The sequence below is a fragment of the Stegodyphus dumicola genome, chromosome 9, assembly GCF_044657685.1.
Source record: "Stegodyphus dumicola isolate Sdum_Otavi_A_Nest chromosome 9, ASM4465768v1".
Lineage (NCBI taxonomy): Eukaryota > Metazoa > Arthropoda > Arachnida > Araneae > Eresidae > Stegodyphus > Stegodyphus dumicola.
This window is the reverse complement of record NC_140776.1, coordinates 178,385,072-178,401,156: the sequence shown is the minus strand read 5'-3', so window position 1 is coordinate 178,401,156 and position 16,085 is coordinate 178,385,072. Positions and strand designations below refer to the sequence as shown.

The 16,085-nt window shown below is 35.3% G+C and overlaps 1 protein-coding gene across 2 annotated transcripts in view; it reads left to right on the top strand.

Annotated features, from left to right (window-relative positions):
- Positions 1–16,085, top strand: part of LOC146995570 (uncharacterized) — a 790,646-nt gene that overhangs the window by 276,593 nt on the left and 497,968 nt on the right. For both annotated transcript variants that reach the window (XM_085824394.1, XM_085824395.1), the window contains exon 2: positions 160–1,124. In XM_085824394.1, coding sequence (XP_085680520.1) covers positions 980–1,124 — 145 coding nt within the window. In that variant the 5' untranslated portion in view covers positions 160–979. The remainder of the gene's footprint in view (positions 1–159; positions 1,125–16,085) is intronic.

Sequence of the window (16,085 nt, the reverse complement as noted above, 5' to 3'; positions counted from 1 at the left end):
TTTACATTTCGTAATAGTATTTTCTAAAATAGTCATGAATGAGAAAAATAGAAACCGGAATGTAAAGCGTTTCAATATCAGTAAATGCTTCTTATTGATAGTAATTTGAATCATTATGTCAAATCTGTGTTTTAATTGCAATTTTTAAATATATTTCAGGTGTCATGGCTGTTGACGGCATCTGTTATTCTTAAGACCTCACACAATGCTTATTTTAAGAAATTCCAAGAAGCCTATGTTACGTAAGCTTATGTGACATCACGCATTGAGTTTGCGGGTAATTTCTTTCAAGAAAAAAATTATTAATTATCGCTATATTTCCTTTAAAATAAAGACGACAAAAATCATGTGTGATGGATGCTACTTAATTTCGTCAGAGTTTTGAACACAACAGAGCATCTATGTAATTAAATTGATCGTATTTGAACTATTCATGAAACTTCGTTCGAACTTCGGTTTTGAACGAATTGATCAGCTACATTTTACAACGTTATCAGAGGAAGCTGTAGTTATGACATGAAGAATACCTCAAATTGATACCGAAATATAATGTTTCATAACTTTTGAAGTAAAAAATATTATACGTACTTTTATATTTATCGTACGCAGTTTCAATCTTTAGTGTACTTTATACGCAAAATACGTTTCGCTCTGCCAGCACCATGAAAGACTATTTTAAATCAAGATTCCATAAAACAGGCATCACATTTTAGAGCTTAAATTAGCAATTCATTCGTGACCTTGTCGTTGTATTTTAAAATCTGAACCGAGCGTTATTTATGTATCGTACAGAAGATATTAATAAACGAAGAAAATGGTTTTAGCTAAATACGGAAGACTTTTTCTGACGATTTTAGCAATATATAAATTTTAAACTCTGAAGATTCTGAAAAAAATTGGCATCATGTTTTGCGGTGAAACAACATTGTGCAAAGTGAGGTCTCACGGAAAAAGAAAACGGAAGTTTTGATGAACAGCAATGACTGCATTGTTTGATGAAACAGAACAGATCAACAGCAGCAACAACGGATCACATTACCTGCAGGATTTCACCACTATGCCATCCCATGCAAGTGTCCGGAATCCCATGGGCCGAATGCATCCACCTCATCCTAGGCCAACTGGTAAGTCTATTTTTTCTCTTAACCCCTTGAGTACATTTGACGTCTGAGACACGCCATTCACTTTTTTCCCCCTAGGAGCGGATGAGGTGTCTCAGACGTCAAACCAAAAATTAAACTCTTGGGTACATTTGACGTCTGCGAGACGCCATTCGCTTGTTTTCCCTAGGAGCAGATAATTCACATACTTAGCACAGAACATTCAAATGCTGGAAAAAATGAAGGTGGGGATAGCGAAAATATTATAAAACCGGCATCTGTGCTTGAGTATAATAAAGGTATGGGAGGCGTTGATAAACAAGACCAATTGCTAGCGTGCTTCCCAGTTATGAGAAAATGTGTAAAGGGTTATAAGAAAATGTTTTTTTATCTAATAGATATGGCCTTTAATAATGCTCATGTTTTATATTCTAAAATCAACTGCACAACCAAGGCAGGCATTACTTCCTTTCGTTTAGCTATTTCCGAAGAATTTCTGGAGCAATTGTCATTGCCAAATTATAAACGTCGTCGACGCCCTTCAAGTAGCGATACAAAAAAAAAAAAAAAAAAAAAAAAAATTCGTTTGGCAGCGAAAAAATGGGCACGCTTTTCTGAGAACATTCCGTCAACTAAGTCCAAGCAACACCCTGGAAAAAGGTGCCGTGTTTGTTATAAGCATCATATTAGGAAAGACACTATGCGGCAGTGCAAACTGCAAAGTAGCACTGCATTTACTTAAAATATCCTGGAAAAAGGTGCCGTGTTTGTTATAAGCATCATATTAGGAAAGACACTATGCGGCAGTGCAAACTGCAAAGTAGCACTGCATTTACTTAAAATATCCTGGAAAAAGGTGCCGTGTTTGTTATAAGCATCATATTAGGAAAGACACTATGCGGCAGTGCAAACTGCAAAGTAGCACTGCATTTACTTAAAATATCCTGGAAAAAGGTGCCGTGTTTGTTATAAGCATCATATTAGGAAAGACACTATGCGGCAGTGCAAACTGCAAAGTAGCACTGCATTTACTTAAAATATCCTGGAAAAAGGTGCCGTGTTTGTTATAAGCATCATATTAGGAAAGACACTATGCGGCAGTGCAAACTGCAAAGTAGCACTGCATTTACTTAAAATATCCTGGAAAAAGGTGCCGTGTTTGTTATAAGCATCATATTAGGAAAGACACTATGCGGCAGTGCAAACTGCAAAGTAGCACTGCATTTACTTAAAATATCCTGGAAAAAGGTGCCGTGTTTGTTATAAGCATCATATTAGGAAAGACACTATGCGGCAGTGCAAACTGCAAAGTAGCACTGCATTTACTTAAAATATCCTGGAAAAAGGTGCCGTGTTTGTTATAAGCATCATATTAGGAAAGACACTATGCGGCAGTGCAAACTGCAAAGTAGCACTGCATTTACTTAAAATATCCTGGAAAAGGTGCCGTGTTTGTTATAAGCATCATATTAGGAAAGACACTATGCGGCAGTGCAAACTGCAAAGTAGCACTGCATTTACTTAAAATATCCTGGAAAAAGGTGCCGTGTTTGTTATAAGCATCATATTAGGAAAGACACTATGCGGCAGTGCAAACTGCAAAGTAGCACTGCATTTACTTAAAATATCCTGGAAAAAGGTGCCGTGTTTGTTATAAGCATCATATTAGGAAAGACACTATGCGGCAGTGCAAACTGCAAAGTAGCACTGCATTTACTTAAAATATCCTGGAAAAAGGTGCCGTGTTTGTTATAAGCATCATATTAGGAAAGACACTATGCGGCAGTGCAAACTGCAAAGTAGCACTGCATTTACTTAAAATATCCTGGAAAAAGGTGCCGTGTTTGTTATAAGCATCATATTAGGAAAGACACTATGCGGCAGTGCAAACTGCAAAGTAGCACTGCATTTACTTAAAATATCCTGGAAAAAGGTGCCGTGTTTGTTATAAGCATCATATTAGGAAAGACACTATGCGGCAGTGCAAACTGCAAAGTAGCACTGCATTTACTTAAAATATCCTGGAAAAAGGTGCCGTGTTTGTTATAAGCATCATATTAGGAAAGACACTATGCGGCAGTGCAAACTGCAAAGTAGCACTGCATTTACTTAAAATATCCTGGAAAAAGGTGCCGTGTTTGTTATAAGCATCATATTAGGAAAGACACTATGCGGCAGTGCAAACTGCAAAGTAGCACTGCATTTACTTAAAATATCCTGGAAAAAGGTGCCGTGTTTGTTATAAGCATCATATTAGGAAAGACACTATGCGGCAGTGCAAACTGCAAAGTAGCACTGCATTTACTTAAAATATCCTGGAAAAAGGTGCCGTGTTTGTTATAAGCATCATATTAGGAAAGACACTATGCGGCAGTGCAAACTGCAAAGTAGCACTGCATTTACTTAAAATATCCTGGAAAAAGGTGCCGTGTTTGTTATAAGCATCATATTAGGAAAGACACTATGCGGCAGTGCAAACTGCAAAGTAGCACTGCATTTACTTAAAATATCCTGGAAAAAGGTGCCGTGTTTGTTATAAGCATCATATTAGGAAAGACACTATGCGGCAGTGCAAACTGCAAAGTAGCACTGCATTTACTTAAAATATCCTGGAAAAAGGTGCCGTGTTTGTTATAAGCATCATATTAGGAAAGACACTATGCGGCAGTGCAAACTGCAAAGTAGCACTGCATTTACTTAAAATATCCTGGAAAAAGGTGCCGTGTTTGTTATAAGCATCATATTAGGAAAGACACTATGCGGCAGTGCAAACTGCAAAGTAGCACTGCATTTACTTACTTGCTTTGAAAAATATCACACTCTGCATAATTATTAGTAATTGGTTTTTTGTTATAGCTTGAATTTATTTCATTTAGTTTTATTTTGTTGTTATTAATTTATTTTTGTTTTGCAATTCTAATTACTTGAAGACATCTTAATACTACATATGTCAACAATATTTTAGAAATAAATAAATTCTTACATAAAATGCTCTGCTTTTTTTTACATTCTACTCCAAGCAACCAAAAATTATATCCGTTCCACGTGCAAATATTTTCTCAAATAAATCCGTATCCAAGGAGTTAAAACACTAAATAAAAATCTATAAAAAGTACTTTCCAAGCACTTATACCGCAATATTTATGTGCCAAACTAGTACGAGTGGAAAATAATAAGATCCATTTTGGTAATTTTCGATGTATGTTACGCTGCCATATCCTATGACTCTGTGGCAATAACGTTACGAAGCTAAGCCTGAAAATTCTTTTATTGCATTATCAGGACTTGTATTTCTCCTTATGGGGGCTCATGCACCTTAAACCCCTTATGATCTTCGAACATGTGAGTGTTGCAAGAAATGGGATATTTTATTTATTTTAAAAGCAATTAATTACTTCCAACTTTTTACAGCTGACTACATAATATGGCTGCTTTGGAAACTAGTAACCAGAAAGTTGTGTTGCCACAAATACTTTTGTAATTTAATCGCTTTGTGACAAAATGTTTCGTCATGTTTCCACCTTGCGCGCATGATATTTTAAAAATGGATAATGGTACATACTTGAATTTTAATGGAATTCGTTTTATGGGCATTATTTTCTATCTGAACCCAAAATTTGATGAATATTTTAATATTAAAAAAATATGCACTAAAATATTACAGACGATTTTAATAAAATACATTTTATAAACTCAACTCCAAGCAAAATAAAAATTTAACATGAAATTCTTCGAATATTCGGTTCACAGTTGTTTCCAACTGTTATAAATGCTGCATATTAAATATGGAATTTAATTATGCGACAGAATGTTTTAAACTGTGCTGGCAAGGTGGAAACATGACGAAAAATTTTGTCACAAAGCGGATTAAATTATAAAAATATTTGTGGCAAAACAAGCTTTCTGATTTCTATTTCAGAAAGCAGCCGTATTATGTAGTCAGCTGTAAAACGTTGGAAGTAATTGCTTTCAAAATAAATAAGTTATCCCAATACTTGCAACAGTCACATATTCGAAGATTTTATGGGTTTTAAGGTGTATGAGTCCCGTTAAGACATAACATAAAGATTAAAATTATAAGTCATTAAGCATGTCGACCTCAAATCTAACGATTTGAGTCTTTTACTCTAACAAGTAAAGAATTGTAATAATTTGAAAGGTAAATGACAGATTTTTATGCCGCATGGCGATCTGTCAGGTTGAGGTGCAACTATTCGAACCATGTTATACTTTGATAAAATGCTTATATTATGAGAAAGAACGCAAGGACTATATATCTGAGAGAAATTATAAAGCACGCAACTGGTCTATGTCTGAGGGAATAAGACTGAATATCTTCGTGGAGAACTTTATAAAGGTTTGATTTGATTTGATTTATACGAGATCGTATGGAGTATGGAAAAGACGTCAAGATGAGAAGGGTTTAATTACCCTTTATTCTCCACGATATTACAGTCACTCGCGCACTTAGGTATACAAAGACAAACCACTTGTGGTCTGAACGTAAAAATATAAAAACTAACTAACTAAATTTAAAATAAGAGTTAACTTTGAATACTTTACACAAATGACTGACAGTAAGACTGGCCTTTTAAATTATTACGTATATAGTACGCAAACTGGGGAAAACTACAATACGTCTTAAGCTTTCGAGAGGAATAAAACCTCTGGACTTAAAGGCAAACAGCAACTGATAGCAAGCTCGCATGAAATGCAGTGGCAAGGCGGTTCGCTTTCTCTCTATCTAACTCTGCTCTTGGCAAAAAGCCACAACTTAAATACTTAGACGTTAACAAGTACAATTTGCATAGACATATTCACATGTTTATTCTGCCCGGAAGTGAAAAATAAAAGAGGACACTACAGATTTAAAATAAAATAAACGTCAGTATAACAAGGTGCTTACAGTATTATCTAAAATTCTGAGCTCGGTGGAGATATCTTTAAGCAATAAGGCAATTAAGACACAATAACAAGCCGAACAAATACTAATTCAGAAGTCAAAACAACAAACATCAGTGTTATATTTTCAATTTTTGTGCTGCCAAAATTATTCAAAAAACATCTTCCATTGGAGAACTGGATGTTCTAGAGGCATTTTTACATTCAAAAAAATCTTTCTGTTCTAGTTAACAATCCTAATTCCAATCCATCTTTGCCTTCGGCCTTTAAAGAAATTATGTGTTAGTTCTGGTTTCATCAACAGATGGCGCCACTTGCTTATTCTTGTCCAGGCTTTCTTGTCTTATCTAATCATTATATCCTATCTCGTTCATTTGCGCTTTTGCAGCTGAAGATGGTGGTTCGGTAGAACCATCGAAACTTGTCCTGTAAAAATTTGAAAATATAACGCTGATTTTTGTTGTTTGACTTCTGAACCAATAAGGCAATGTTTTCCAACCAGAATTGTTGCGAAACTTTAAGAGGAAGTTTTCAGATTTAAAAATTGTAAGTAAAATTTTACTTATGTTCTCTACGCTGTATTTGCGCTAAAATATATTTCTTATCATTAAAATAGTAAAATACAAATTACGCAGTTCATCGGCGTTTTTATGAAAAGATTGGATTATTGCTGAAGTATGTTTTTCCGTTTATACGTTCGGAAATTCTTGAATTGGTAACTTTGATAAACAGGAACATCACATAACTCACACATAACTTTGATAAACAGGAACATCGAGGCCGAAACATCGGGAAAAATATGAACAGAAAATATTGAATTATGCTGAAGTATGTTTTTCCACTTATACTTTCGGAAATTCTTGAATTGGTAATTGTTTTATTTTTAGATGCTGGAAATACTGTTAAAATAATTTCAGGTATCTGAAGATCCTAAAAAGTGTTTAGTTATAAAATAACACATTAAAAAAATGTGCTTTGATAAACAGGAACATCGAGGCCGAAACATTGGTAAATATATGAACAGAAAATATTGAATTATTGTTGAAGTATGTTTTTCCACTTATACGTTCGGAAATTATTGAATTGGTAATTGTTTTATTTTTAGAGACTGGAAATGCTGTTGAAATACTCTCAGGTATGTGAAGATCCTAAAAAATATTTAGTTATAAAATAACACATTAAAAAATGTGCTTTGATAAACAGGAAAATCGAGGCCGAAAAATTGGGGAAAATATGAACAGAAAATATTGGATTATTTAATATTTTTCATTTAATTTTTAAATTATATTAAAAAGTAATAACAGGGTTTATTTCGTAACTGTAGACACTTTTCATTCAAACAGCATTTCGATACACATTAACAGTATGTTGATTTACCTCCCAAATGAGTCTTATGTATTGCCTCTTACAAAATTTCCACAAACCTTACTAGCTGTATTCGACCGTTTGGTAAAATCTTGTAACAGCGCAAAAAGTGTAGTTATCAACAGAAATGTATAATTTTGAAAACGGATACCACTCTAAAATTTTCAGCTATCATTTAAGGCTATCCGTTTGCAAAATTAGATTTAAGACTATCTAATTTTTCAAACTGATGGCTAGATCGAGATCGTCCTAGTTTCCTCTCGTAAAATATTTCTTCCATTAATGAAAATCATGTTTGATATCAGTTTGTTACAGGAAACTTCCCCAACCTCACTTTGTATTCTTTAATAAATATTTCCAAAATCCAACTTACAAGGAAAATGTTTTTAATCCCTACTTTTGTTCTTGTGTAGCTTGATGTGTAGCTTGTTTTGCCACGGCTGATTGGTTGGAAAAACAAGCTACATCAAAATATATTTTATTCATGTTTAAACGGGCAATTATTACCCGAATTAATTAAAATTTAATAATGATGCGAATTTTGCATATTAGAGGAGTACCTTAGTTTTTTTGCAAGAGAAATTACTGTTGGCTATTGATAAGCTACGTCTCCTTTCTGGCCGATATTTAGTCAGCACGTTTTGGCAACAGTGCGCAGTTCTCTAGTGAGCAATCTGTAAGCTGTAACACATTTTTAACCTCCAGTGCTGTAAATAAAAGTTTTATCATTAAAAGTATTTTTTTCTTTCCACTTTATGTAAGTGACTGTTTTTATCTTTTTCACAAAGCTTCCAACCCCTTTCGCGATATCTACACATGCGTGATAGAAAACATGAATATCTCATATACTGTTCAAAGTAGCAATTTTAGATGAAGATGATTATAACCTCGATAATTATTAATTCCGTTAAGGAAAACAATTAAGAATTCCAAGATATTTCTTAATTTTTCTACAGTTCTTTATTGCTGAAGTCAGATGTCACAGTGCGGGGCTGGGGGGTAAAATATGTTCCATTTACTTATTGGCAAAAAGGACAAGATAAACTGACACAGTTGCTGAAAGAGAAGCTCCATTTCTTTTGAGCTGGGAATATAATTGAAAAGTCAACGTGAATTTGGAATCAATATCGACTCTGAAAGGAAGTGAACCACGAAGAGAGAAAAGGATTCGCGTCACTGATAAGATGTAAAAGGAATGATAGCCATTTTTCAGTTCTCCCTAAGCGAGAACAAAATATAATTTTTTATGACATGGTTTTGACGTGTTTTTTTTTCTTGCTAATTTTATTCCCTGTGGTTCAAAACTCAAATCAATAAAGATAAGAAATGTTATCAGATTTCGCAAGTACCTGACATTCTTCTTCTGACAGCGTCTTAATAAAGAGAGAGAAATTTTGCAAACTAAGATGCTTTTTAGTTGCTATTAATATTTACGTCCGTGTATTTATCTTTCATCTGCATCTGCATAACACGATGCAATCAATTTGAAGTAAAAATATCAAAGTTTTCATGAATATATGTCAAGACATATCTTTATAATGATCCAGATAGGTTTTATTAATCAAGGCAATCCTTTTGAATTTCGAAGGACGAATTTATTCTGCATGCTTTCAATATAACCAGCCTGACTGTTAAAAAAAATACTTTAAGTTTAAAACGCACATTTGGGAGGTTTTGATTCAGATGCTCCACTTGCACCGTTTAAGTAAATTAACTGCGCAAATTTAATTTCAGAATAAAAATTTCATTAATGAGTATTGCTATTAATTTTCACTACTGATTAATTAAATTTCACTACTACTTAATTAGCCGAGATATTAATTAAAAACTAATTTTCCCCTACGTTTTCCCTACATTTTCCACTTTCTTTCCCTATTAGAGGTTTTCCCTATTAGAGGGATTTGGCTACGTGCCATATTCTTTTTTTCTTGAATATCTACGGAACGGCGCCGAGTTGAAATTCGAGACGCATATCCTCGGATTCCAAAAAATTCTCCGAATCCATCGATATCGTTCTCATCTTCGTTCGACATTCATCGGCCGAGATATTAATTAAAAACTGCGAAAACGTTAATTTTCGGGCTCATTTTTCTGAGTGGCAACAATAAAGCAGCAGATCAACAGCGAATAAAATTTTAGATTTAAATCCTAGTATCCCGTGCACACGGGATTTGGCTACTTTTGGCGACTTTATGATGAGTAGTAAAAACAGGACATACACGATGAGTAGTAAACGGGTATTCAAAGAATATATATATAGTGATAGTGTATAATATATACGTAGTATAGACTATGTATATAGTGATAGTATATAGTGTATAGTATATACTATGTATATAGTGATAGTATATAGTGTATAGTATATACTATGTATATAGTGATAGTATATAGTGTATAGTATATACTATGTATATAGTGACAGTATATAGTGTGTAGTATATACATAGATGTTCTTTGGGTCATTTTTGGTTTGGGCGATAATTTTCAAAATCGCGCCAAAGCTGTACCGTATACTAGGATTTTACCAAATATTATCTTAGCGTATTAATGTATTGTATTCTACATAATGTATTGTATAAATGCATTTTGCGTACCGTGTATCCCAGTAAAATAATTATTTCAATGCATTTATGTACCCCAGTAGAGTAAATGAATGCTGTACAAACGTATTCTGCATAATGTATTGTATAAATGTATTCTGCGTTTCGTGTATTTCAGTAAAGTAACTATTTAAATGCTTCATGTACCCCAGTAGAGTAAATGTACGCTGTATAAATGTATTCTGCGTACCGTGTATCCCAGTAACTCTTCCTATGCATTATGTACCCCAGTAGAGTAGATGTATGCTGTACAAATCTACACTCATTTCCATAAATTAAGGATAATGCAAAATCAGGCAAAGGAAGAGTTAGAAGAAAAACAAATCTGACTTATTTGTAAAGCTTATTTATTAAACAAAAGGTAAAGAGCAAAAAAAGATGCTATATGTTTGACATTATTAAAAAAATTAGCGATTTTTTTCTCCCTGGAGGAAATTACAAAAAAAAAAAAAAAAAAAAAGAAAAGAAAAGAAAAGAAAAAAAAACCTATTTACAAAAAACCTGTATTACATAGTTGGTATGATTGTTAGTATATTTTATGTCTCCCAGATGATGCAATACAGTCCGTACAACGCCTGGGCATGCTGGGCATGTAAGAGGAGGTTGACGGACTGCAACTCGTCGGCCAAGCATGTCCCACACGTGCTCTACTGGATTCAAGTCCGGTAGAATGCTGGCTGGTCCATACGGGTGGTATCCTCCGATCGAAGGCATTCGCTTACGGTGAGGACGGGCGTCGTCATCCATAAACAGAAATTGTGCGCCCATGGCGCCCCGAAACAAACGCACATGTTGTTCCAGAATGACGTCCCGATAGATTTGGCTTGTCATGGTTCTAATCTGAACATGCAGGTCAATTCTGGAACCCAGAATAATTCCACCCCAAACGAGCACTCCTGCACCACCGTAACGGTGTCGTTCAATGATGTTTTCTTGGTAGTAACGGGTACCTAGAGCTCTCCATATGAAAGTCCAGCGAGAATCATACTGCAAGCTAAACCTGTACTCGTCGGAAAACATCACACAAGCCCACTGTTGCGGTGTCCACAATGCATGCTCTCTACTCCAGGCTAACCGCAGGCGACAGTGAGTTGCAGTAAACGGAACGTATCTGACAGGTCTATGAGCATATAGACCAATCCGTCCTAAGCGTCTGTACACGGTCTGCCTTGAAATTGTCGTACCAGTGGCTGAAGAGAGCTGACGAGACAGGTCTGAGGCTGTGCTCCGCCTGTTTCTTTTGGCAGTAACTTCCAAATACCGGTCCTCATTCGGCGTTATAACTCTGGGGCGACCTGTGCTGTAACGTCTACTCACATTACCATCATCTTGAATCGTTGCCAAAGCCTGGAGATGACACTCTGGGCAATTCCAAGTTCGTCTGATACTTCCAGTTGGATATGCCCACATTCCAGACAGCCGATAATTTTACCATGTAAAAAATCATCCAAATGCGTCCTTTGTGTCATAACTATTCGGTTATTGCACTGAAATGCTTATAATGCGCCTGTGAACAATTTTACTTCTTTGCCTGTATTCCTTATATATCACTCTCTTACACGCTTGTCATTGTAACGTACCATCGGTGTCATCTGGTTACTCCCTGAAATTTGCATATGTTTCTTGAAGATTTGTGTAGTGATTTTACACGTGATATATTTATTTTAGAGTTCGATTTCCGCGTGACTCCGAATTATCCTTAATTTATGGACATGAGGGTATTTTGCATAATATATTGTATAAATGTATCCTGCATATCGTATATTTCAGTATAAAGTAACTATTTCAATGCTTCATGTACCCCAGAAGAGTAAATGTATGCTGTATAAATATATTCAGCATTATGTATCGTGTAAATGTACTCTGCGTATCGTGTATTCCGGCTTCTCTAGATAAAGGTGGACGTGGCGCTGTACTGATTAACCATAATGAAAAAGGGACAGTGCCCACGTCCTCCATCGCTTATCTTAGCGTATTAGTCACTGCTTTCATAGATTCAGTTCGTTACTCTCGCTATACACCTTCGAGACTATTGAGGAAAGCTGAAGAATGAGATATAATTTTGAAATAATTTCAAGGTTTTTAGCTTGGAAACATTATGAATATATGAAAGGTACAGTGATTTTAGAAGTTTCTTAAACATCTTTATTGCATTTGCTTTCATGTCGTCAAATCTTTCAACGTCAAATTTTAATATTTCTAATAATCATTAAGAGCATAAATTTTAACAACAAGCGTCTCATAGGTGGCAATATATGATAATGTAATCAGTATGCAGTTAGTAATTAACGTTATCTTTCACAAGAATGGCAGAAAAGACGGGAAAGCACAAGGAGGAGAACCTACGAGTTCTTTCCAAAAGTTACATGCTCAATTAATACACACAGCGGAGCACAAACTCAATTCTACACTGGCCATGGTCCCTTCCCACATTATCTTAAAGGGGCTCATACACCTTTTGATCTTCGAATTATGTGACTGTTGCAAAAACTGAGATATTTTATTTATTTTAAAAGCGCTTACTTCCAACCTTTTACAGCTGACTGCAGAATATAGTTGCTTTGGAAACTAGTAATCTGAAAGTTTCTGTTGCCACAAATATTTTTGTAATTTAGTCCGCATTGTGACAAAATGCTTCGTCATGCTCCCACGTTGCGTGCATGATATTTTAAAAATGGCTAATGATACATACTTCAAATTGGATGGAATTTTTTATATGAGCACTATTTTCTAACTGAACCCAAAATCTGATGATTATTTTAATATTGAAAAATTTTATGAACGAAAACTTACAGATATTTTTAAAAAAATACATTTAATAAACTCAACTCCAAATAGAATAAAAATTTAACATGAAATTCTTATAATTTTTGGTTCACAGTCATTTCCAAATGTTATAAACGCTATATATTAAATATGGAATTAAATTACGCAACAGAATATTTTAAACTGTGCGCGCAAGGTGGAAACACAATGAAAACTTTTGTCACAAAGCGGATTAAATTATAAAAATATTTGTGGCAACACAAACTTTCTGGTTACTATTTCAGAAAGAAGCTTTATTGTGTATTCAGCTGTAAAAGGTTGGAAGTAATTGCTTTTAAAATAAATAAGTTATCCCAATTCTTGCAACAGTCGTATATTCGAGGATCTTATGGGTTTTAAGGTGTATGAGTCCCCTTAAGAGATTCGGCAAACGAGCATCAGAATTGTTGTGAATGTGATGCAGATCACTCCCTATTCAACTGTCTACAAACCGATAAACTGCATTTAAAAATGCCAAGCAGTGAATACTAGCCGCAAAGGGCGGCACAACAAACAGACGAAAACTAAAATAGAGGTGATCAGGCTATGCTCAGCAAGGTACTAAGCAATTCTCCCCCTCCGTTGAGAATTGTGTCTTCGCAGCATAATTTTAATAGCAAATCAAAATACTACAACTGAAAATCAACACTAGAAAAATAGCTCACCCCGTAGAATAGTAATAGGACTGTAAGAGCAGAACTATTGTAATGTAAGTATATTACTATACAGTTTGTATGTACTTGATAAAAATAATATTGTAAAGCAGTTTAAAATGACATTGAAAACTCCAGTCTGTGTGTAAATGAATTAAAAGTTTGCTTTGATTATCTCAGTAAAAGTACCGTAAATATGAATTCAGATAATGTTTAAATGTGCACATAACTGTCATGATTTTATGTAACTATCACATGTAACTTTTACAAGACAATATGTAGAGTCACCGGGTTAAATGAAAGCAGAAAACATGAAAAATATGCAACCGCCTTCACTGGGAATCGAACCACGGACCTCTCGAATACCGGCCCAGAGTGCTACGTTATACCACGAAGCCACGCTAGGGAAGTGGGTGAAATACCTTATATACTCCCCTTTTTAAAGGGCGACTAGGGTTTTAGGGGACCTAGTCGCCAAATCCTGGGTGCGGAGAATCATCATCCACAACCCTTTTAGTTCGGGCGCCACTTGTAGAGACATTAGGTAATTTTTGGAAGCAGAAGAGATGAAAAATTAGCAACCGCCTTCTCTGGGAATCGAACCACGGGCCTCTGGAATAGCGGCACAGCGTGCTACCGTTACACCATGAAGGACGCTAGGAAAGTGGGAGAAATACCTTATATACTCCCCTTTTTAAAGAGCGATTAGGGTTTTAGGGAACCTAGTCGCCAAATCCTGGGTGCGGAGAATCATCATCCACAACCATTTTAGTTCGGGCGCCACTTGTAGAGTCATTAGTTTAATTGGAAGCAGAAAAGATGAAAAATATGCAAACGCCTTCGCCGGGAATCGAACCACGGGCCTCTGGAATACCGGCACAGCGTGCTACCGTTACACCACGAAGGCACGCTAGGGAAGTTGGAGAAATACCTTATAAATATAATTAACATATCTATGCTTATACACAGGCCTCGTATGCCCATGTAGTATTTATATTTATATTTTTATACGGAAGAAATATTCCCTTCTGCCAGGATGACTATTAACACTGTGAGACGTTTACTACAAAATCAGGTCAGTGGTTATCTCAGGCGGCGCTCAGTAATTAACAGTTTGACATCTCTTCCACGCAGCTGAAAGGTTTAATTGAAAAATGCACACCCACCTAATGCTTTCTAATTTAATTTTTTGTGCTCTGCGTTTGTCGACCACCTTTTAACAAAATCAGATGATAAATCGAGACTAGAAAATGATCTTACTACTGCAGGTATTACCTGCGAATAATATGTTTCCGGAATAAGTAGGCAGTCGAGCGTCTGGAGTGAGTTAGGCGACACAGTCGCGTGCATTCAGGCACCCACGCGACGTCCATTCCTGCGTGCAATACATGAGAATTACATAGCATTCTTTGGGTTAGCATGGATGTTCAGATGATGCGTGAAGAGCCTTAAAGCAATTCACGTGTCAGCCGTGGAAAGTCAAATCAGGGCAGTCCTGCATGTCCTTCAGAGCTTTCATGCCGTCTGAGTTAGTGGCGAAATGCTGAAAACGCAACTGCAACTGCAACTGTAACAGTGCGACATTAGCATCAAGAAAACTCTGGAGCTCTGCAGTTGGCAAATAGTTGGATCTTTTGCTGTTGACTGGAAGAAAGAGTAAATGAAAAGGCGAAGTTACAAGGCTTAGTGTTGGGGGAGGTTACACTATTTAAAAGATTAAATTACTGTAAAGCATAAATAAAATTATCGGTGAATTAAAGGAGCACAGCTCCCGGTTTTCTTCTGTTTGTACTGTCACTAAATTCATAATCAAAAGTTCTGAATGGAAGGATTGTTAATAAATACTTTTGAGGTTTCTGTAAAATGTTTTGGCTAATTTAGAAATATACATTCCATTGCTTAATATTTAATCCCTTATGAACTGATATATTTCTAATAGACCATCTGCTGCAAGTGAGCTATCTTAGAGTGCTGTTTTAAAGTTTTTGCAGTTTTTTACTTCCTTGTACGAAGTAAAAAAGAAGTATTGTAATCGCAAAAAGTTTTAGGAAGCATATTTCAACGAAAATATCCATTTTGACCTCTATCGAATGCAATTTAACGATGTTTTTGAGTGATATCTGTACGTAAGGACAGAATAAAATACTCTTTTCCTCCAAAAAAATTATAAAATTGCTTTAAAATGAATTCTGAAGAGAATTTTTCGTGGCGTCTGTACGAACGTATGTACGTACGTACGTATCTCGCATAACTCAAAAACGAGTAGCCTCAGAACGTTGAAATGTTGTATACAGGACTGCTATAACATGTAGATGTGCACCTCGTATTTTGGTTGCAATCGGCCGCGCCAAACGTATATAAATATATTTATATATATATCCACTCTGTTACCCGGCTCAGTGATCTCAGTTTCTTTACTCTTATATGTTTCTAAATTGTACATTTTTTGCTTTAAAAATGATTGAATTACATTGTTCTTATCTTCCGGTTAAGATTTTTATGCCTTTAGTAAATCTGTATGGAATATTTTTAGAATTATCAACAATTTTAAAGTTGTTTAAGTGCCGCTAAGCCTAATAATTTTTTTGATGACGGCCATTGCTTGTTTACATTTCAAACAGCAGAATAGTGGATTTGTTGCCAATCTAGAGAAACTTAGC